Source organism: Nicotiana tomentosiformis, chromosome 2 (genome assembly GCF_000390325.3).
Source record: "Nicotiana tomentosiformis chromosome 2, ASM39032v3, whole genome shotgun sequence".
NCBI classification, from domain to species: Eukaryota; Viridiplantae; Streptophyta; class Magnoliopsida; order Solanales; family Solanaceae; genus Nicotiana; species Nicotiana tomentosiformis.
Window position 1 is genome coordinate 168,902,210 of NC_090813.1, and position 24,789 is coordinate 168,926,998.

General features: G+C 39.1%; 1 protein-coding gene across 1 annotated transcript in view; it reads right to left on the reverse strand.

Moving 5' to 3' along the window:
- Positions 1-440, reverse strand: part of LOC138906061 (uncharacterized) — a 702-nt gene extending 262 nt beyond the window's left edge. The window contains exon 1 of the mRNA XM_070194582.1: positions 1-440. This exon is cut by the window's left edge and continues 262 nt beyond it. Coding sequence (XP_070050683.1) covers positions 1-440 — 440 coding nt within the window.
- Positions 441-24,789: the final 24,349 nt, after the last annotated feature.

Consider the following 24,789-nt stretch of genomic DNA (forward strand, 5'->3'; position numbering starts at 1 on the left):
AGGCCATCGGTGAACCTCCTGATCCTCTCCCTGTCAGTGGGACCCAACCAAACTACGTGACGATCCAACTCAGAAAACCTTATCTCGTATTGCATCACATACATGCCATCTTGACGTGACTGCTCAAACTGTCTGTGCAGCTCCTCCCTGCGAGACTGCGGCACGAACTTCTCCAAAAAAAGAACAGAGAACTCTTGCCATGTAAGTGGTGTTGCACCGACCAGCCTGCGCCTCTCATAAGCCTCCCACCATCTGAAGGCATCCCCAGAAAACTGAAAAGTAGTGAACGAGACCCCACTGGTCTCCAGAATACCCGTTATCCGAAGCATCAACTCGCACTTATACAGAAAGCCCTGAGCATCCTCTAACTCAGCACCGCTAAATGATGGAGGTCGAAGTCTCTCAAATCTCTCAAGTCTCCTCTGCTCATCATCAGCCATAACGGGGACTACCGGGGCCTGACCAGCTGCAATCGGTTGGGCTGGTAGTGCCCGCGGGGTCTGGAGTCCCCGCATCACCTGCTCGGGTGTACGGGCGACGGGAGTCTGAGTACCTCCCTCGGCCTAAGAAGTGGTTATTGCGGCCGGAACAGAGATCGCCTGAGCAAGACTGGTACACACGGTCAGAATCTGAGCTAAGGCTTCCTGAAGGCCTGGAATCACGATGGGCACACCTGGTGCCTAAGCTGGCCCCACTGGCTCAACTGTATTTGGTACCTACTCCTGAGCTGGAGCGACTGGTGGGTCTGCAAGTGCTACCCTAGCTGTTGTACGAGCTGCACCCCTGCCCCTATCGCGGCCTCTACTGCAACTTCGGCCTCTCGTGGCCCTAGCTGGTGGTACCGGTGGCTATCCATCTTGCCCAGTAGTATGTGTCCTCATCATCTGTCAGAGAATAGAATAATAGAAATTTAGTTACCAGAATCAACAAATCTGCACGACAAGAATGCAAGAATGTGAAATTTCCTAAGGGTTTGGCAGCCTCTCGAAGATAAGTACAGACGTCTCTATACCAATCCTCAAGACTCTACTAAACTTGCTCATGACTCGTGAGACCTATGTAACCTAGGCTCTGATACCAGCTTGTCACGACCCAAAATTCTATCCTGTCATGATGGCGCCTAACGTGGTTCTAGGCAAGCCGACATTTCCAAATATTTCCCAACAGCTAATAAAAAAATGAGTCAAAGTAGTTTTAGATAACAAAAACAAATTCTCATAAACGGGGTAAAACCCAAAACACAAATGCGGAAAACTCCAAAATCGGGGTGTCACTGAGCTCATGAGCATCTATACATCACCAGTCTAGAAAAAAACATGTATAGGTGAGGTAAGTATCGTGGTTAACCTTGACTTGAGGGAATAGAACCCTTAAATTATTTGTTATGTGAAAAGCATGTGAACGACGTATAGGCGAGGTGACGAGTGTCTATACATCGTGAAATTAATTGTTTGCCTGCTTACTTGAAAAATCATAAATTGTTTTAAATCATAAATTAATTATTATAATAATTATTTCTCTCTTATTCTTTGTCATATATTAATTCTTGAATTCCTGCATTAATTGTTCCATGCAATTTGAATTATGTATTTTAATTGTTATTTGACATTTAGCATATTAAATATTTAAACTGCCTATTTTCTCCTTGATTTTCATAATAATTTGCTATTTATCATTATTTATTTTATAATTAAATCATAATTATTGAATGCTTGTTATTTTATAATTTTATAATAATAGTTGCATTTATTGGAGAAATTTCTTCTATAAGAATTGATTGAAATGGATATATTGGAGGATCGGGTTGCACGCCGCAACAGACTTATTAAAAAGTTCATATTTCCTCGGGTTGCACGTCGCAACAGACTTATTAAAAATTCCATATTGGAGGATCGGGTTGCATGCCGTAACAGACTTATTAAAAAGTCCATATTGGAGGATCGGGTTGCACGCCGCAACAGACTTATTAAAAAGTTCATATTGGAGGATCGGGTTGCACGCTGCAACAGACTTATTAAAAAGTCCATATTGAAGGATCGGGTTGCACGCCGCAAGAGACTTATTAAAAAGTCAATATTGGGGGATCGGATTGCACGCCGCAACAAACTTATTTAAAAGTCTATATATATACTTGATTGAAATAAATATATTACATACTTGATTAAAAGAAATATATTGGGAGAGCGGGTTGCACGCTGCAACAGAATTGAATGTGAATATATTGTGAGAGCGGGTTGCACGCTGTAACATAATTGGTTGAAATAATAATGGATTATGATTGCTGAGTTGGCTTCAATTATTATAAATAAGTTACCTGATTTATTTTTATTATTTGTTGTTATTATTAATATTGCGTACAGGTTAATGTAAGTGAACCGCCTTAGCCTCGTCACTACTCCGTCGAGGTTAGGCTCAGCACTTACCAGTACATGGGGTCGGTTGTACTGATATTATACTCTGCACTTCTTGTGCAGATTTTGGAGTTGGTCTCAGCGGCGTACCATAGACTTGCTCGGATTCCAGCTACCAGAGGAGACTTGAGGTATAACTGCATGGCGTCCGTAGTTCTGAAGTCCCCGTCTATTTTACTTTAGCTGTGTGTTTATTTTCAGACAGCTTTATTTTATTCAAATCTTTATTTATATTTATTCTAGAAGCTCGTGCCCTTGTGCCACAAATTCTGGGATGGTATTTAGACACCGTTATTTTTATGGATTATTTCACTATATTTCAAACTTTGTTTTCGCTTTTGGTTCCTTGATTATTAATAATGTAAAGATTGTTTAAAAATTAGTTAATATTATTCTAACGTTGGCTTGCCTAGCAAGTGAAATGTTAGGCGCCATCACGGTCCGAAGGTGGGAATTTCGGGTCGTGACACCAAGCAGCAAAGTTTATCTTTAATAAAGATTGTAAACATGATATTTCTAACAGATGTTTGCAAGATGGCAAGCTCTGTTAGCTCCATTTGATTTTGAAATAATTTATAAAAAGGGGTCTGATAATAGTCTTCCTCACTTCCTTACTAGAGAATATTTGGATCAATAATCTTTTGTTAATCTTTGTCAGGATGAGACCAAGTTTCAATCCCAAGGACGAATGTGGACAGAGATAATATTCTTGTCCAGATGGGACAACAGAAGCTAATAGCTTCAAATATTGCCAATACATCTGGTCTTAATGCAGATCACCCCATGTACAATGACTTTATGGATTTTGTGAAATCCAAGGTTCTTCATCATATTCTACAACACTCATGAATGACAGTGAGGAAAACACAGAGGTATATGATAAGAATACCTATGAGGAAGTTATACTTCTATTATATTATTCTGATTTAAAATGGAAAAATGATCCATGGCAGATTATGAATAGATATTTTGATACGATAAATTATACCACTCCTGCTTATAAATACAAGATGCATTATGAGGTTATACTTCTATTAACAGGATCAGCTGAAATCCGGCATTTATTTCTATCTAATACTAGAAAACTTTATAACTTCTCAAAAATTATCATAAAGAGGATATTAGCCTCAAATGAATGGGGACTTAGTATCCCGAAAGAAAGAGATTATATCCACCCAGAACAAAAGATTCCAATAAAGTTTAATTATTGGGACTACGTTGATAGTTTTCATAAAACTCTTTTATATGAAAATTCAAATAAACAAATATTCTTGGTTTATAAAGATTTATTCTCATAGTTTTACGGAACAAATTCCAAATTGGTTCGGACAATGGTGGATATCATATGGTCCTTCATTGAATATTTTACCAAATACATATAAAAGTTTATATACTGAATAGGTCGAAGTATCCCCAAAAATACTGGAATTGCAAAAATATAATATTTTCTTCCCTGGGATGGCATTAATGTACTTTTTTTATAGAATTTTCTATACCATGGATAATGAGATAGTCTGTAGAAGTCCATACTGATATAAATGGATTTCCCTGTCTAAAGAAGATTTTTTATACAAAATTCTGGAATAAATTACTCCGAAAAAACACTGATGGGAATCTCCATGGAAGTGAAATTATAGAAGTTATAAAGAGTGCTATCAGTAAATATAATAAACAGGATGCACCAGCAATTGAAACAATGAATGATAGTCCTTTCAGCAAAATAACCAAAAAGCTTCAGATGAAAAAAGGGACTATGTCTAAATCAGAATTATTGATTTCTACAGATTTTATATATATGTGTGTGTGTGTGGCGTGTATAAAACTACTTATTTAATTGTTAAAATGAGTAACGTAGCTTAGTTTGCAATATTGATTTACTTGAACAGTTGAGTCAATACTGAAAAAATAACATAAATTCTGTAAAAAGTATATCTAATAGAGACGTATGCATTGTTTTGAAGAGAGACATATGCATTTCGATAAGATCTATAACATTCGCACTATTAGCTAATATATCCCAATATCAAAAGGGTAGGGAAGAAAAGACTTACAAAAATAGATTTTTGTTGCGTTCGAAATGCAATTAATCTATGAGAATAATGCGACAATATGAATATGATATTGAGTTTTTAGAATAAATCATGAAATAATAAAACTATATATACTCTTAATTAATTTAAACATACATGAATACACCCAAAAAAAAATAAAAAAAATATGTATGTCAAATTAAATAATTAAATGTTTAAGTTATATACATGGTCAACATATGAAACTTTAATCATCGGGTCATCTTTACCAGTTGTTGCAGGTAAGTTATCTTATTTTTAAGATTACAAATCTCACATTGTAAGGAGACTTACCAAAAAAATCTCTTTTGAATAACTAAATAGTTGATGTTTTTTTTACACTAACGATAAATAGCAATAAATATCACTTAAAGTCGATAGTGTAAAATGTTACTATATACACTTACACTATACAAAACTTAAACTCTATCTGATAAAGCTACTACTAGTGGTTCAAGTCTACAAGCATATGAAAACACATACAAAATACTATTCCTATGCAGATATACTTACCAAATCCGTTTCAATATATTACAGAGTATGGCCCATATTAATTTTCTTTTTAGAGCATATGTTAATTTTTTGGCAATTGAGTTATTTTAGTTTTACTTATAAATATTGAGGGCTAAATTATAGTTGACGATATATCAATAATTAATTAACTTCTCGCTTTATGGAATGAGAGATAAAAAGTTTCAAAAAAGTTGATCATCTGTCTAATGCATAAGGTATTCTGCGTTCACGTAGGGTCGGGAGAAATATTAATGATAACTTATTGTCACGACCCAAAATTCTAACCTGTCGTGATGACGCCTAATATGGTACTAGGCAAGCCGACATTACGAAAATATCTCCAACATGTTTAACAGAAAATGAATTAAAGCAGTTTAGATAATAAAAGTTCTCATAAACAGGATAAAAACCCAAAACTCAATGCGGAAGTTCCCAACTATCGGGACGTCATAGAGTACATGAGCATCTATACATCATAAGTCTGGAAAATATTGTCTATGATAGTCTGAAACTAGATACAATAAGTGGAAAGATAGGGAAGGAGAAACAAAGTTTGCGAAATGCCAAGCAGCTACCTCGATAGTCTCCGAGAATCCGAACTTCACAACTCAGCAACCGCCGTGACCAGAAGCACCTGGATCTGCACACAAGGTGCAGGGTGTAGCATGAGTACAACCAACTCAATAAGTGATAAATCTAACTTTTGGACTGAAAGGTAGTGACGAACTCAGCATGTACAGCTCAACATAAAAATAACAGTACAGGAATGTAGGCATGCATCCATGTTCAACAGTTAAACTCAATTCAAGTAAAATAGATCAAATTCGGAATGATATGAGGAGTATGACCTCTCTACATCTATATGACAATGCACATGATGTATGCGATGCACCATACTGAAAGTCTCGTGTACTCACACTCTCAGAATGCTCAATCGCTCAGTACTATATATGGCCAATCCAGCCCAAGTGTAACGACCCAGCGGGTCGTTTCGAGAGTTATAGCCCTTGTTTCTCCTATTTCTACTTTTTTTATGTAATTCAGCTATATTGTGTTATATCGGGATAGTTGGTTCGGGTCCAGAGTGGTTTTGAAGTGAATTGAGACACTTGGTCTCTTTAGGATAAGCTTAAGTTGAAAAAGTCAATCAGTTGTTGACTCATGTGTAAACGATCTCAGATTTGAATTTCGATGATTCTGTTAGCTCTGTTAGGTGATTGTGGACTTAGGAGCGCATCCAGAATGTGATTTGGAGGACCGTAGTAGAATTAGGCTTGAATTGGCGAAAGTTGAAAATTTCGCAATTTCGGTCGGCAGTGGAAAATTTGACATTAGGGTTGGAATGGATTTTCGGATGTTTGGTATAGGTTTGTGGTGTCATTTTAGAATTGTGTGCAAATTTTGAGGTCATTCGGACATGGTTTGGTTGGTTCCGGCATCGGTTGTCGAATTTGGAAGTTTATAAGTTCTTAGGCTTGAATCCGAGGTTAATTTGGTGTTTTGATATTGTTTTGAGAGTTTTGAAGGTTCGACTAAGTTCGTATGTTGATATATGACTTGTTGGTATAGTTAGTTGAGGTCCCGAGGGCCTCGAATGTGTTTCGGGTGGTTAACGGATCAATTATTGGTGTTGGGAGTTTGCTGGTTTCTGAAGCTGCTGGTATTTTCCGCACCTGCGTAAGGGGAGCCGCAGCTGCGAGGTCACAGGCGCACGTGGGAGTTTGCAAGTACGGACAGTGTTGAGGTAGGATGAGTCCACAGGTGTGTAGGAGAGGTCGCATCTGCGAGTCCGCAGATGCGGATAGGTGCCCGCAGAAGCGGAAGTGATGAGGTCAGGCAGCCGTAGGTGCGAGGTCTTTTACGCACCTGCGTGGTCGCAGATGTGGATATGGAGTGTAGGTGCGAAGTTGGGGTTTTTAATGATTTTCCGCAGGTGCGGAGGTTCTTGCGCAGATGCGGTACTGCATGTGTGCATATTTAGCCGCAGGTGCGAAAGACCTGGGCAAAAACTTTAAATAGAACACTTAGCGAATTTTGGTTCAATTCCACCATTTTCAATTGGTTTTTGGAGCTTTTGGAGTGATTTTGAAGGGAGATTCAAGGGTTTTCAGTGAGGTAAGTTGCTTGGGCTCTAGTACTCCTATCTATGGTATTTTCCCATTGTATTATCATCTAATTAGTGGAATTTAAGGGTAAAAATAGGGGGTTGGGGTTTAGGATTTTGGAGAGTTTAATTTAAGGATTTGAGGGACCAAATGATGTCGGAATTTGATAAATTTTATATGTATGGACTCATGAGTGAATGGGCTTTTAAGTTTTGTAACTTTTGTCGGATTTCGAGGCATGGGTCCGGCGGCCGGGTTTGAGCCAATTTCGGGTTTTGAGTCTAATTTGGTAGTTTTTCTTGTGGAATTCATTCCTTTAGCATATATTAATGATATTGTACTGGTTGTAAATAGATTCGGAGCATTTGGAGGCTGAATCGAGGGGCAAGAGCATAGCGGGATAGAGATTTGCTCGGTTGAGGTAAGTAACGGTCTTAAATCTGGTCTTGAGGGTATGAAACCCCGAGAAATTCATATGATGTTGATATTTAGAGGTGACACACACGTTGGGTGACGGGCGTGTGAGTGTGCACTGGGTGGGATTGAGACTTGGTCCTTCCCGGTAGAATGTAAAGTCAAATACACCTTTGTCATTACCTGTTCACTCTTGTTTTCGAGTTATTGACTGTCTTAAATGTTAGAAACCATGCTTAGGTTATATGGAAACCCTGTTAGGACCCCCAGTGGTCGTGAACTTGTTGTATTGACTGTTAAATTGTTGTCTTGTACTCAGTCATTGTTTGCTTATGCATTTTGTCCCAGCTCTCTCCCATGATTTGATTTGTACTTGTTATAGTCTTTGTTTGGGTTGTTGTTGTGATAATTGTGAGGCTAGAAAGGCTAGTGACTGATATAGGGCCTGAGTGCCGGGTTGAGAGCTGTGTGAGATATGTTGGATCGAACTGTGCACCGCAGTAAATATTGGATCGGGTTGCACGCCGCAACAAGCCTTCGGGCCATGATATTGGACCGGGCTGCACGCCACAGCAGTACTTGGATCAGGCTGCACGCCGCAGTAATATATGGATCGGGCTGCACGCCGCAGTAGTATTGGTTCGGGCTGCTCACCGCAGCAATATAGCGCTTGGGTTGTAGGAGCCCCTCCGGAGTCTGTACATCCCCAGTGAGCACAGGTACCTTTGATTGTGAGTAATCAGGCTGAGAGCCGAGTGATTGAGCTGTTGAAATAGATGAGTGACAGTAGCCCTGTGAGGATGTACTTGCTCTTATTTTGCTGTTGCACTTCGTTGCTAATTGTTGTTGTTGTGGAATTTTCTGGAGGGCTTATATTGTTGTACCTGAGCTCGAAATGTTTTGATTTAAAACACCGAATTGAAAGCATGCCTACTTTTCTTGCTGAAATTACTGAAATGAACTACATTTGTGTAGCTCGTCACTGCTTCTCAATTTCTTATTAATTTTGCTACATACTGAGTTGGAAGTACTCACGTTACTCCCTGCACCTTGTATGCAGATTCAGGTGAGACCTTTGCAGAGATCGTTGAGTCCGTGCACTTGTGGTTGTCGGAGACATACGAGGTAGCTGACAGCGTCCGCAGCCCTTGATTCTCCTCTATTATTATCTTTTCTTTCTGTTTGGGTATTATTGGAACATTGTAAACTCTGATTCTAGTCTGGTTTAGATGCTCATGACTTAGTGACACCCCGATGTCGGACTATTTTTCCGCACTTATATTTAATTGGGTTTTTAACCCGTATTTATGAGAAATTCCGGTTATTTTAAATGTCTTAATTTATTTCTGTTAAATTTTGAAAGTGTTTTGGAAAGGTCAGCTTGCCTAGTACCACGATAGGCGCCATCACGACGGGTTAGGTTTCGGGTCGTGATAAATTGGTATCAGAGCTTAGGTTACATAGGTCTCACGAGTCATGAGCGGGTTTAGTAGAGTCTTGCGGTTCGGTACGGATACGTCTGTACTTATCTTCGATAGGCTACAGAACCCTTAGGAAACTCCACATTCTTGAATACTTGTCGTGCGAATCTGTTGACTCTAGTAACTAAACATCTGTTGTTTCATTCTCTCACATATGATAAGGACATGTGCTACCGGTCAGGAGGGCCAGCCACCAGTACCACCAGTACTACCAGCCAGGCCCGCGAGAGGTTGAGGCCGTGTTCGAGGCCGCGGTAGGGGTAGAGGTGCAACCCGCACAACAGCTGGGGCAGTACCTACAGATCCACTAGTTGCCCCAGATCAGGACCAGATTCCAGTTGTTGATTGTAACGACCTGACTGGTCGTTTTGAGTATCACAACCCGTTCCCCTATTTACTGCTCAATTTACGCATTATAGTTGATTTATGACTTAACGGAGTTAGTTAGTTCGGGTCCGGAAAGACTTTAGAGTGAAATAAGACACTTAGTCTCATAATTGAAAACTTAAGTTGGAAATGTTGATCGAATATTGACTTATGAGTAAACGACCTCGGAATTGAATTTTGATGATTCCAATAGCTCCGTATGGTGATTTTGGACTTAGGAGCGTGTTCGAAAAATTAATGGAAGGTCCGTAGAGGAATTAGGCTTGAAATGCCGAAAGTTAAATTTTTGGGAAGTTTGACCGGGGAGTTGACTTTTTGATATCGGGGTCGAAATCTGATTCTGAAAACTTTTATAGGTCCGTTATGTCATTTATGACTTGTGTGCAAAATTTGAAGTCAATCGGACGTGATTTGATAGGTTCCGAAGTCGTTTGTAGAAATTAGAAATTTCAAAGTTCATTAGGCTTGAATTGGGGTGTAATTCATGGTTTTAGCGTTGTTTGAGGTGATTTGAGGGTTCGACTAAGTTCGTATAATATTTTAGGACTTGTAGGTATATTTGGATGAGGTCCCGAGGGGCTCGGGTGAGTTTCGGACGGCTAACGGATCACTTTTAGCCTTTGGGAGACTGTTGATAGCTGCTGGTATTTTCTTCTCCTGATTTCCTTATACGCGATCACGTAAGTTTGTCTACGATCGCATAGTGTAATTTGGGCTGAGGCGACTTTGTTCTACGCGATCACGTGAGATAGTTTGCGATCGCGTTAAATTACCTGAATCTATGGTTGTTTTTATAATTTAATGGGTGAATTAAGTTGGAAAAATTGTGAAAAACCCTTTTAGTTTAATTTGGAGATTGAGGGTCAAGTTGATGTCGAAATTGAGTAAAATTTATATGGTTGGACTCGTGGTTGAATGGGCGTTCATATTTTATAACTTTCGCCGGAATCCGAGACGTGGGCCCCACATGCGATTTTTGAGCTAAATTCGGATTTTTATGGAAAATTAGCTTTTTCTTATGGAGTTAATTCCAATAAATTTTATTGATTGAATCGAATTAATTGTGGCTAGATTCAAGGCGTTTGGAAGCCAATTCACAAGGCAAAGGCATAGCGGAGTAAAGAATTGCATGGTTGGAGGTAAGTAACACTTCTAAACTTGGTTCTGAGGGTATGAATCCCTGAATTTGGTATGATATGAATTGTTTGGAGGTGACACATACGATAGGTGACGAACATGTAGACGTGCACCATAGAAACTGTATCTTGAATAAATCATGTGACGTAGTAAAATTAAAGAATCATTTTATTATCTGAACATGTGGCACGTGTTAGAGGAATTAAGCTGAGGCTAGTAATAAAGATCATGTTTAGGCTATGTGCCGATATTTTAGGACCCATAGGGTCGTTATGCTGTTGAATTAATTATTCTAAAATATATATTTGACACTAAGTAATAATTGTCCATTGTGAGGATATTTATGGGATTGAGCTGCGCAACGCAGCAGGCCATTTGGCTTTATATATGTTATTATTAAATGGATCGGGGCTGCCCGCCTGCAGCAGGCCAGAATGGTTTTATATATTATTATTGTTCTGGATCGGGGTTCCCGCCTGCAGCAGGCCTTATTGGATTTACTATTTTATGGATCGGAGTTGCCCGCCTACAACAGGTCTTATTGGCTTTACTATTTTATAGATCAGGGCTACTCGCCTGTAGCAAGCCTTATTGGCTTTATTATTATTATACGGATCGGGACTGCCCACCTGCAGTAGGCCATATTGGCTTTATATCACGCTTGGGCTGAAAGAGCCCCTCCGAGAGTCTGCACACACACCTAGGAGGTCTTGCTACTGAGATGTCATATTCCTTATATCATGCAGTATTGATCTATTTCATTTGTACTGAGTTTATCTCTTGAACTTGAAAGCATGCCTACATTTCTGTACCATTATTTTTACTGGACTGTACCTGCGGAACTCATCATTTCGTTCAGCCCAGAGGTTAGTCTTGTTACTTATTGAGTTAGTTGTACTCATACTACACTCTACACCTCGTGTGCAGATCCAGGTGCTTTCGAAAACGGAGATTGTTAGATTTCAGAGTACTAACAGTTGGAGACTATAAAGGTAGTTACTTGGCGTCCGCTGACCTTATCTCTCTTTCCTTCAGTTATTGTATTGTTCTGTACTTTCAGGTAGTGGTTTTTATCAGTAAAAAATATTGTATTCACATTAGACACTCATATACTCAGTGACATCGGGTTTTGGGAGCGATATATTTGAAATTTTCAGATTTCTTCTGCTGAATTTAATTATTTTATTTTCAAATTTAAAAGAAATGGTGGTTTATTGGGATTTTTGGCTTGCCTAGTATTGAGATAGTCACCATCACGACATGTGAGATTTTGGGCCGTGACAAATTGGTATCAGAGCTCTAGGTAACATAGGTCTCATGAATCATGAGCAGGTTGAGTAGAGTCTTGCGGATCGGTGCGGAGACGTCTGTACTTATCTTCGAGAGGCTGCCGAAACCTTAGGAAAATTTCACTTTCTTGTATTCTATCGTGCGGAATTGATTCTGCTTGAAACATAACTCTTTGAATTCCTTTCATGCATTCGTGTGCGCATGTGAGCGCTCAGTATCAGTTGTGCATCGCTGGCTTGTGATTCCATGAACGAGGTTCGAGATGTATATTCTATGTTTTAGTGGTGGGCTAGTCTGGAGGACTTGAGGCCAGGGTTAGACCGCAGCTTAAGCTCGGTAGCTTCAGTTGTAATGTGTACATTTGGACTCATATGTCCGGTAATGTCCCTACGGGTGGAATTTGTGGCTCGATGAGCGGTGGAATGGCTTTGTGATGAGTATGATGTGACTGCGGAATATGTTAAGATGATTTGAATGTGACCAAAAGTGTTTTCTTGATATGTGACATCATTTTGATGTGACGTACAGTCTCGAGTATGAATGTTTTGAAGGAATTTTCAGTTAAGTTGTGGGAAAAATTAAATTCACATGTTTTGTTAATGAGTTTGGACTCAGAAAGATTAAGTGATTGCATAGTAATTGCAGCTGCGAAAGGGTATAACAAGATGCCAATTTGAGGCTAAGCAGGTGGGTTATCTCCTACGGAGTAATCTACGTAGATGTGTTCCTTATAATGTTGAGTGGAGAGTTTCTTTTCTACCAGCGAGTGTATGTGTTGAGATTTGAATTTGAATCTAGTTGAGAAAGTTGACTTGAGTGTCAAGAGAATGAATGCTAACTTAGTGGATGATTGAGGTATTTTATGGTTTGTGTTACCTGAGCTTGTGAAGAATTTTCGTTGAACTGACTGCGGTATTAAGGCAGTAATAAAGCATGGGTATTGTGAGTTATCAAATATTTTAATCTATAACTTTGAGCCAAGTGGGGGAGCCTGCTATTGACAATTCAATTCATGGTTATGTGTCAAATATTTTTTGTTGTTTGGTCTGAAGTATACTTGAGAATCATAGATGACTTACAGAGGTGGAGTTCGAGAATGACTCGAGTAAGGAAATTTCTGGATACGGGTTATATTGCGCTTTATGAGTATATGAAAATCGTGGGATGAGTGATTTGTTATTTGTGAATGATGTAGTGGACACGGAGTATGAATTTGATAGGTGGTATTAAAGTAGAGTTACTTCTTTGAGTGTTGTTGTGTTGATGGGGCACGTGTCTTTTAGCCCATTTTGGCGGTGTAATGTGGATTTGAACAAAGGGGGGACTCTCGAGAAAGTTCTAATGGATTCGAGATTAATATATAACAATTGAGAACTTTTGGCGAATTTGTTTATAGCTAAAATCTGAGATTTAAGTTAGATGGTGTCAAGACTTGTGGCATTTTTGTATATCATTATGGATTTTATATTTCGGTATCAGGAAGGTGAATGAAACGGCCTTAGACTCAAATAAGGTATTTTCAGAGTGGGTGTTTCGGTTGTGGTATTTATACGGGTTTATGATGTGGTGAGACTCTACAGATATTTTGGTGACCTACGTGGTTTGGTCGAGTTAGAGGAATTTAGTTCTAATAGCTTGGTTATGTGTAGATGGATTTCAAAGTGTTCTTGATGGTTTCTACCATGGTTTGAACTGGATATTTTCTACTGGTGTGGGAAACGTGTTGTGTATTGTGATTTCCTCCTGGAAGGAAGCAAGAGGAAGGTTTCTAACTAACCGGGTATGTAATTTGTTGGTGACTCACAGTGGATAATGGGATTCTTATGCTTGTCATATGATGGCATAATAGATGTGGCGTGTTGTGCGGGATTAGGATTTATATGTACAAGGTGACAGTTCAGCCTTGAAGAGAAGGTAACGAATGTTGGACAACATGGTCAGTTTCAGATATTTCGATTAATGTTATAACTGCTCGAAAATTCCTGAGAACGGTGCGCATTTCAGAAGGTGCGTTATGTTTTGACTTACGGATGTTCATCGGTATTGCAGTACTCACCTGGTTGATAAACTATTGATATACAAATTATTGCTATGTGGCACAGAAGAATTATGAAAGTATTCCTCATGGGACTATCGTGTATGAAAAATGTGTTAGTCATTCGAGTGCTGGAGTTGGGATTAGTTACGATGATTCATGTGTACTTATTTGATTGCTCCTCTATGATATGCTTGGACTGGAGGCCTGTGACCATGCCAGGCGGATTATGTTATTGGCCCGTGAGTTATCCGTGTGGATCCATATACTGATATTATTGGCACGTGAGTTGTCCGTGCGGATCCATATACTGATATTATTGGCAAGTGAGTTGTCCGTGCGGGTCCAGATATAGATACTATAGCACGTGAGTTGTCCATGCGAGTGATGTTAATGTGAGCTCTAGAAGAGCTGGTTACTGTTATTAAATTTGTGTGTCTTGGTCCTACTATATATAATGAGCTTATAGCATTACAGTTGTGGTGATACTTGTTGAACTTACAATACGGGTCTCTACTTTGAGACATCTTCCATTTTGGGTACAAGGTTGCGCAGTTGTGGATTGAGTTATATTTTCACTCCAAAATATTTTCGGACCCGAATCAACTAACCCGATAAGTCATAAATCAACTGTAAGGCATAAATTGAGCAGTAAATGAGGGAACAGGTTGTGATACTCAAAACGACCGGTCAGGTAGTTACATTCTCCCCCACTTAAACATACGTTCGTACTCTAAAATGCCAAGAGGTGTTCTTAACCTTCAAATCTCTATTACACCTTACCACGCATATACCGGGGGTGATCCCACGCCACCATATTCTATAGATCTGACAACACAACACAATTGTAGATCATTAATTTAACTTTAGCCAAAAACCTTAGAGCCAAATTTCTAACATCCAAAATTCTTTTCAAGACCCGAATCTCACATCTACCCACTGTATAAGCCTGAACAAGCTGTACCCAGCCATCACCATAATCCCAGATACAATCACATAACATACTACACAACTCGCATACTCGTAACACAATTTATGATCACAGTAACTACTCCAAAATCAACCAAGTATTAGTATTAAAACCCTGCATTCAACAGAACCTCATTCCAAAACCTTCGTGCACTGCCAATAATGAAAGGACAATCAAAAAACTCATAATTACTCATCAGATCAACTAGCCATGGAGCTCTCTTGCCCCAACCAGAACCACAATCCTCTCCTAAGTCGACTTTCAATATTATCCTCCCAATATACCAGAATCAAACCTGATAGTATCAATTCTAGGTCCAATGACCTTATAGTATTAAACACAACTATCCTATCTTAGTCTCATAATTAAAAACTTAAGTTGAAAAAGTTGATCGGATATTGATTTATGAGTAAACAACCTCGCAATTGAATTTTGATGATTCCAATAGCTCCGTATGGTAATTTTGGATCTAGGAACGTGTTCGAAAAACTAATGGGAGGTCCGTAGAGGAATTAGGCTTCAAATGCCGAAAGTTGAATTTTTGAAAAATTTGACCGGGGAGTTGACTTTTTGATATCGAGGTCGAAATCAGATTCTGAAAATTTTTATAGGTCCGTTATGTCATTTATGACTTGTGTGCAAAATTTGAGGTCAATCGGACGTGATTTGATAGGTTCCGAAGTCATTTGTAGAAATTAAAATTTTCAAAGTTCATTAGGCTTGAATTAGGGTGTAATTCATGGTTTTAACATTATTTGAGGTGATTTGAGGGTTTGACTAAGTTCGTATGATGTTTTAGGACTTGTAGGTATATTTGGTTGAGGTCCCGAGGGGCTCGAATAAGTTTCGGACAGCTAACGGATCACTTTTGGTCTTTGGGAGACTGCTCATAGCTGCTGGTATTTTCTTCTCCTGATTTCCTTATATGCGATCGCGTAAGTTTGTCTGCGATCGCGTAGTGTAATTTGGGCAGAGGCGACTTTGTTCTACGCGATCGTGTGAGATAGTTTGCGATCGCGTAGGCTTGTTTGAGGCAATGATATTTTTATTCTTCGCGATCGCGTGAATAGGGCCGCGATCACGTAGGTGTGGGAATTTGGTATTCGCGACCGCGTAGGTGTGGGAATTTGGTATTCGCGACCACGTATAGGAGGTCGCGTTCGCGTAGAGTAAGGGGAACAGCAGGGAAGGCCACGCGTTTGTTCTTCGCGATCGCGTGAAATGGTTTGCGATCGCGAGGGCCTGTAGGTTTGAACTTCGCGATCGCATGGGATAGTTTGCGATCGCGTAGAGTTATTTTTATGAGCAGTAAAAATTTGTGCTACGTGATCGAGTGAGGAAGTTCGTGATCACGTAGAAGAAATCACTGGGTAGAGAGTTTAAGTTCTGAAAATGAGATTTCGTCCTATTTTTCATTTTTGACGGATAAGAGCTCGGGAAGAGGCGATTTTTGAGAGATTTTTAGAGAAAACAATAGGGTAAGTATTCTTAACTCAATATTGGTTAAATTACCCGAATCTATGATTGTTTTTATCGATTAATGGGTGAATTAAGTTGGAAAAATTGTGAAAAACCCTCTTATTTAATTGTTCTAAAATATACATTTCACATTCAGTAATAATTGTCCATTGTAAGGATATTTATGGGATTGAGCTGCGCAATGTAGCAGGCCATTTGGATTTATATATTTTATTATTAAATGAATCGGGGCTGCCCGCCTGCAGCAGGCCAGAATGGCTTTATACATTATTATTGTTCTGGATCAGGGCTGCCCGCCTGCAGCAGGCCTTATTGGCTTTACTATTTTATGGATCGGGGCTGCCCGCCTGCAGCAGGCCTTATTGGCCTTACTATTTTATGGATCGGGGTTGCCCGCCTGCAGCAGGCCTTATTTGCTTTATTATTATTATACGGTTCGGGACTGCCCGCCTGCAGTAGGCCATATTAGATTTATATCACGCTTGGGCTGAAGGAGCCCCTCCGAGAGTCTGCACAAATACCCAGTGAGCGCGGTAGACTTAGAGCGCTTGAGCTGAAGGAGCCCCTTCGGAGTCTGTACACCCCAGTGAGCGTAGATGATTATATATATTCGGGATGGATTTTTCAAGGCATAGACTTGCCTTACTTACTGCTTATATATATATATATATATATATATATATATATATATATATATATATATATTTGGGATGGATGTTCCCAGGGCATGGACATGCCTTACTTATTTATATTGTAATGAATTTACCTGGACATGGATCTTGTCCGTATCATTTGCATTTGGGGATAAATTACCCCAGGACTGGATTGGCCTTATACGGTACTGAAAATAATTTACTTTAACAGTAACATCATAGTATATTTTTCTTCTTTCTTTACAATTTATGACTGACTGAAAATGGACTTTTTCCTATTTTTGGGCCATAAATATGGATTCTTCTTTTATGTATACTCTAGCTTTGGGAGTAAATCTTTTATGCATTTTTTCAAGGTTAAGAGTGAAGTCCTGTTGGGAGGAGTTAGGAATGATTGGCTCTTTGGAATACTCTCGACCATCTATAATCACTGACAAGCTAAGGTCATATTGCATTTCAAAATTTAGTTGTAGATTCACTTTTTTCTTTCTAGAATTGTCGATTCATTTTCCAGTTTGGTAAATCCTTAAATATTCTAAAAAAGGCTCTGTTATTATAATAAATTCATTTATATTTAACAAATTTATCACTTGGTAAGAGTACAGCATGAATTTGACTCACTTCCAAGAAGAACAATACAAATATGATATATGATGATTCTGCGTGAACGGACCGGACTATCCTATGCCATTTGATTACCATTTCAATTTTGTTATTCCGAATTTCAGATTTATACATGTGTGTTGTATTGAATGGGTAAAGTGTTTAATCGGCAAGCATATCATGCCTAATGTGTTTGATAATTTGCTGGATCAATTGATTTTATTCCAAGCCTAATGTGGACTTGTACGCTTTTGATCTGAGCATCTATAGGATTTATGACATTTGGAATATTGTTTCTTTTAAAATTGTTGTAGATTAGAGTTGAAGATCTGACGGATCATGAACTTGCACTTTCATATTTGAGGGAAAGAGAGAGTGTGTATGATGACAATGTTTTGGCAGTATCATTGGTTGTAGTACTTACTGATGGTATGAGAACGTCAATAATTTAGATGGATCTTTAGTGCTTATTGATAGTATATCCGATTTAAACACATCTCAAAGCTTTTTACCGTTTGAAGCTCTGGCCTTTATCTACTTCACTTTGAATTTTTTATTTTAAAAAAAATAACTTTTAGGTCACAGTTGAAGAGGGAACGGAGCAGATTTCATGGGGCATTTACTCATGGTGTTTTCACCAAATGCTGCATTACAGTTTGTTCTAAAGTCAAATACGGTTGGAGTGTAACTTCCGTTTTATTGTTCTGCTTCATTTCAGTGATATTTTTTCTGATAATTTTTTTTTATTTTTGGACCTACTTATATCAAGCTTTGTCTGTATCATCCACAACAATACTATAGGATAGATCTTACCGTCATTTACATTATCTAAGAATACCTAAAATCAAACAACAGTGTCTCCATGACATTTTGGATGATAATGAAAAAGTTACAGGGCTCTTCCTTGGTCGAAATTGATTTCGGCCTTCGTACGATTGATCGAGATAGGATCATGATGGACCAAAGAAAGACTTCATAATATCGAGAAGGGCTCCGAAGATGGTACGAACGAGCTTCAGATTTCAGGTATAGGTCAAACATCGAGTTCGAAGTCATTATCGAGCTAGGGTCCGATACAAATACTAAAAACGACAGGTCGGGTTGTTACATTCTCCCCCACTTAAACATGCGTTCGTCCTCGAACGTGCCCAGAGTCGTTCTAATGCCATAAAATCACCGTGTAACCTTACCATGCACATACCCGGGGGTGATCCCACGTCACCCCAATCCATGTAAGCCTGACAACACAACATAACTGAAGAACATTACTTTAGCCTTAGTCTGTAAGCTTTAGAACCCAATTTCCAACATCAGAAATTCCTTACAAGATCCGAACTGCATTTACTCACTGTATAAGTCTAAACAAGCTGTATCAAGCCATAACCATAACCCATGATGTAATCATATGATATATCACACAACTCGCATACTCGTAGCAATAATTTTCATTTACAATAGCTGCTCAAAAATAACCTGTTACCGGTAGTAAACCTCATATGAAATAAAACCTCGGTCAAAACATTCGTACACCGCTGATGATGAAAGAAACACGCAGAAACTCATAACCACTCATCAGCTCAATAAATGATGGAGCTCTCTCTCTCGTCCGACAAGAACCAAACCCAAATCCTAAGCTAATTTCTGATATTATTCTTCCAAATATACCATAATCAAATCTTATAGTATCCATTCTAGGTCCAATGACCTTATCTCATCAAATATAACTATTCTATTGGCATGCCACACCAATACAACCTAAAGCCGCAACCGTACAATTTGTGCACCAATAAGCAACAACTCAAATGTACTCGAACATGGAAAATGACTCAAATGAGAGAATTGTCTCACAAACTCAACAAGTGCCACCACAAACACAATGCTACGAACCCATCACACATAGTAGAACCAAAACTCACGAATTTAACTCAAAAGATCATATCTCAACGTAACTCCATTGCAACGCGTGACCCCATCCAAACACTGGTCCTATGAAATACCTTAAGCCACAATGCTCAAAATCAACAACCACACGCAATTCGACATCAAGTATACAAAGTGCATGACCATAACCAAGGAGAAGCGAATGATACAATGTACCACAGTCCGGAAAGACCATAGACAAGGTGCAATCAACCATTCAACACCCCAATAACCATCTTGCTTGAATTTCGCTACAAGGCCCAAACAGAACCGCATGGGGTGTGCATATAACCAAAAAATCACAACCCCTCGTAGCATAAAAGAGTAACACATAGAACATATCAGAACGCGAATAAGCTCAACTCTAACCGAATGACACACCTTTCAGCAATAACGGTGCTGAGTCAGCAAATCCGATCCGGTGTAGAATACACATCCTCATCGGGCCAACTAATGGCCCCCCAAATCAACTCCGGTCATCCCCAAATGAATAAATGGCCCTCCAAAAGTCCACAATGACCTAACCATAGCACGTACTACCATCTAGCTAACTTTGGCCACATCTTCACAGTCGGCAACCCTGAAATAATCTGCTTCTGAGAACTCCCAGTCTCCAAATTCATAAAACACATGAATCATCATAGCTGATCCCAACTCCACCACTCGAATGACTAACATATCTCTCATACATAATCATCCCCGTGAGAAATACTTCTATAATTCTTCCATGCCATATAGCAAAATTTGAACATCAGCAGTCGATCAACCAGGTGAGTACCGCAATACCAATGAAGCATCCGTAAGTCAAAATACAGTGCGCCTTCTGAAATGAGCACCCTTCTCAGACAATACAAAGTAGTAATAGATTTCATCTAGTCATCTCAAACTGTCCATATTGTCTAAGAATTCATGACCTTCCCTTCAAAACTAAACTATGACCTTGCACATGCAAATCTCAATCCTACACGACACATCGCATCTATCATGCCATCATATGAAAATACGAGAATCACATTATCGACCCTGAGTCGCTAGTAGATTACATACTCGATTAGCTGGAAACCTTCCACTTGATTCCATCCAGAAGAAAATCATAACACGCTACATACCCCTCATACATGTAGATAAATCCATCTCAAGTTATGGAAGAAATCGTCGAGAACACTTCGAAACCTATTTGCACATAACCAAGCCATTAAAATTGAATTCCTCTAACTCAACCAAGCCACACAGGTCGCCAATCCCAAGAGTATTGCCACAAAACACCTGTAGAGACTCACCACATAATAAGTACCCAAAGAACCAATCATATTCATTACCGTGTTGATCCAACCTATTACCAAGTTGTCCTATTTCTCCGAGTTCCTACCAAATTACCCTCAAGTTGACACTTCTCCTTGCCAAAACACCATGATCCTTACCCAAAGCTCACCACAAGAGATCCTAACATAAAACCACACCGCCCTAAGGCCCATAAGCCGTTGTATTCCCTCCTAAGCACCCAAAAAGTACCACAACCGAGACACACACTTTGAAGAGACCTTCTATGAATTAAACGTTGTTCCTTTTACATTTCTGATACTGAAATGTAGAATCCATAATGATACAGAAATATTGCGAGTCCTGACACCATCCGATGCTAATATCAGATCTTGGCCATTTACAAATTCAAATTTTCCTAAAATACCACATATGAATCTTGAACCCATTAGAACCTTCTCGGTAGTCATCCACTCTATTCAGATCTCATATACACCACCAAAATGAGCCGAACGACATGTGCTACATTAGCACACCAATGCCCCAGAGAAGTAATCCACACCTTTAAGCAGCCAAGTGAATCCCTTTTCTTAGTACATTACATCCATCACATATAACAAACCCAAATCATTCCAAGACATCCATATATCCATAAGTCATAATACACCATGCATCAAGAATTTCCTTGCTTATGCCATCCTCAAAACCAGTCTCTACAAGTCATTATCGATCCACAAGTATGCCTCAGATCAAAACCAATATAACACATAACCATGCAATAAAATTGCTGATGGTAGACTCTCCCACTTGGCTCAAAGCCATAGAATAAAATATCTGATAACTCATAATACTCATACTCTATTAATGTCATAATACCGCAGGGAGATTCAACTAAACCCTTCATAAGCTCATGTAACACAAACCATATATAGCAGCTAAGCTCGCATTTATCCTCGTGATGGTCAGGTCAATTTTCTCATCCAATCCAAACTCAAATCGCAACACCTATAAAACACTGGTAGATTAGAAAGCCTTCACACAACATCATAAGGATCACACATCCATAGATTACCCCGCAGGTGATAACCCACCTTCTTATCCTCAAACTGACATCTCTCTATACCCCTTTCACAGCCACAACTACTACATAATCACTTAATCTTCCTGAGTCTAAACTCATCAACAAGAATGAGAATCTACTTCGTTCCACAAATGAAATAACATGAAAGAATCCCTCAAAACCCTCATAACTCCCGACCGTATAACACATCCCTCAAACCATCTTAACACATCCTGCAGTCACATCCTACTCATCATATAGCCATCCAACCACTCACCGAGCCACCAGTCCCACTCATAGGGACACCACTGGACATAGAAGTCGAAAAGTACATACTCACACAACTGAAATCGACGTGCCCAAGCTGCACTCGACCTCAAGTCCTCTAGATTGGACCATCACCAAAATACAGAACACACATCTCGCACTTCATCCATGGAATTACGAGTCGTCGATGCACAGCTGATACCGAACGCTAATATAACATACGAGTGAGTGAAAGGAATTCAAAGAGATATGCTTCAAACTAAATCAATGACGTACGATAAGGAAAGAAAGATGGAAAGTTTATCATAAATGACATGTAGCCTCTCGAAGATAGGTATGGACGTCATCATACCGATCCGCAAGACTCTACTAGATATTTTCTCATGACTCATAAAACCTATGAACCTAGAGCTCGGATAACAAATTGTCACGACCTAAAATGTAACTAGTCGTGATGGCACCTAACCCAACCCGCTAGGTAAGCCAATTTAACAATAATCCAATTTCAAATGAGATTTACTGAGAAAATAATGATGAAATAACTGAACTTTTATACAACAACCCAAAGACTGGTAGTACAATTTATAAGCTTCTAAGATTTAGAGTTTACAAAGCTAGTATGAAATAAATACATCATTTGTTCGAAATATACATAAACAGATTTATAAATCTAAAGCTACCAAGAACAAGAGGCAGCTATAACCGGAACGCAGGTACATCTTCAATGCCAGCTCCCGCCATACACAGCAACATCAGCTCCAAAATTTGCACGTTGCGTGCAGAAGTGTAGTATGAGTACAAACCACCCCATGTACTCAATAAGTAAAAAACCTAACCTTAGGTTAAAAATAGTGACGAGCTTGGACAACGGTCAGAGTCCGACACCAATAGCCAAAACCAACTCGTAACAATATAATAAAAGCAGCACAAGTAATAACTCAAAGATATGATGCTCAGCTCGTTCACAGTTACGGAAAAATAGGCATGCTTTTCAGGTATAACAGTAAAACCTAAATCTTTCACCAAAATCACCATAATATGAGTATATCAGAAAAATATGATTTATCCCAAAAACTTTCAACAACGGATAAGATGTTTCATTATCAGATAACATGAGGAAAGTACACCTCTATGCCTACATGTCAATGTGCATGTGCAGCCATGAATATCACAATATCGTTTAGCATGACAAATGCATCTCTATGCCTACATGCCGAGTATGAATGTCAAATGCAATGCATCACAGTGATGAACTCATGTACTCACACTCTCAGAATACTCAATCTCATTGTCTTACACTCAATCACTCGGCACTTGGCACTGGCTACCTGCGCTCACTACTAGTATGTCAGACTCCGGAGGGGCGTACCTGCCCAAGCTCTAATATAAGCCAACATGGCCTATTGCGGCGTGCAGCCCGATCCCATCATGAATCAATAAAATATGATGCAGCGTGCAGCCTGATCCCATCATGAATCAATAAAACTTGCTGCGGCGTGTAGCCCGATCCAATCATGAATCAATAAAACCTGTTGCGGCGTGTGGCTCGATCCCATAAATATCACTCATAATCCGACCCTCAAGCCCCAACTCAGTTATCAATCTCTCTGGTCTCTGGTGCTCACAAATCTCATGCCAATCATCCCAAACAATGATAACATGATGTGACAACAAATGACAGAGACTGAGATATGATATGCAAATTAATGAATATGACTAAGAATGTAATTGCAATTTAAGCAAATGACTCAACAACAGAGATGACCTCTATAGGTCCAAACAGAATAAGTACATAGCCTAAACATGATTTCTAACGTGATTCACAGCTCATACAATCAAACAAGTAGGGAGAACATAGATGTAACAAGATATAACAGCAAAACAAGTCCGGTCATAGTCTAATAGTTGACTAAAAGCATGATTTTCCTCTGTGTACGCCCACACGCTCGTCACCTAGCATGTGTGTCACCTTAATAAATCTTTTAAACACAGTTCCCAAGGTTAAATATTCTCAAATCCAAGTTAGATATGTTACTTACCTCGAACAAGCCAAATCCAATACTGAACAAGCCAACTCATACTCTAGGAATGCCATTCCACGCGTCCCGACCTCCGAACGGCTCGCAACTAGCCAAAACCAACTAAAGAACATCAAATAATGTCGAAAGAAACAAACTTAATCGATAAAGGTGGAATCTTTAATCAAAAACCCAAAGTCAACCAAAAAGTCAAATCCGGGCCTGCACCTCGGATCCTAACAAAACTCACAAAATCCGATAACTCATTCAATGACGAGTCCAACCATACTAGTTTCACTCAAATCCGACTCTGAATCGATGTTCAAAACTCAAATATTCACTTTATGAAAGTTTAAACAAAAACCCCCCTAATTTCTCTTTTAAAATGGTCACTCAAATAACAAAATCTAAGATGGATTCATGAAATATAATTAAAACCGAGTAAAAAATACTTACCCCAATTCATGTGGTGAAAATCGCCTTAAACAATCGCTTCAATCCGAGCTCCATATCTCAAAATATGCTAAAATGTGCGAAAACTTCAAAATATAGTAGATACATTGGTCCAGAGGTACCCTTTGCGATCACGATCACAAATCTCGCGATTGCGATTAGAAAATTTTCCCGGACAATTTTTACCCTACGTGATCGCGGCTATTTCCCCGCAATCGCGATGAATAAACTTTCATTAACCCTTCCAAAACTCTTCTTAGACAG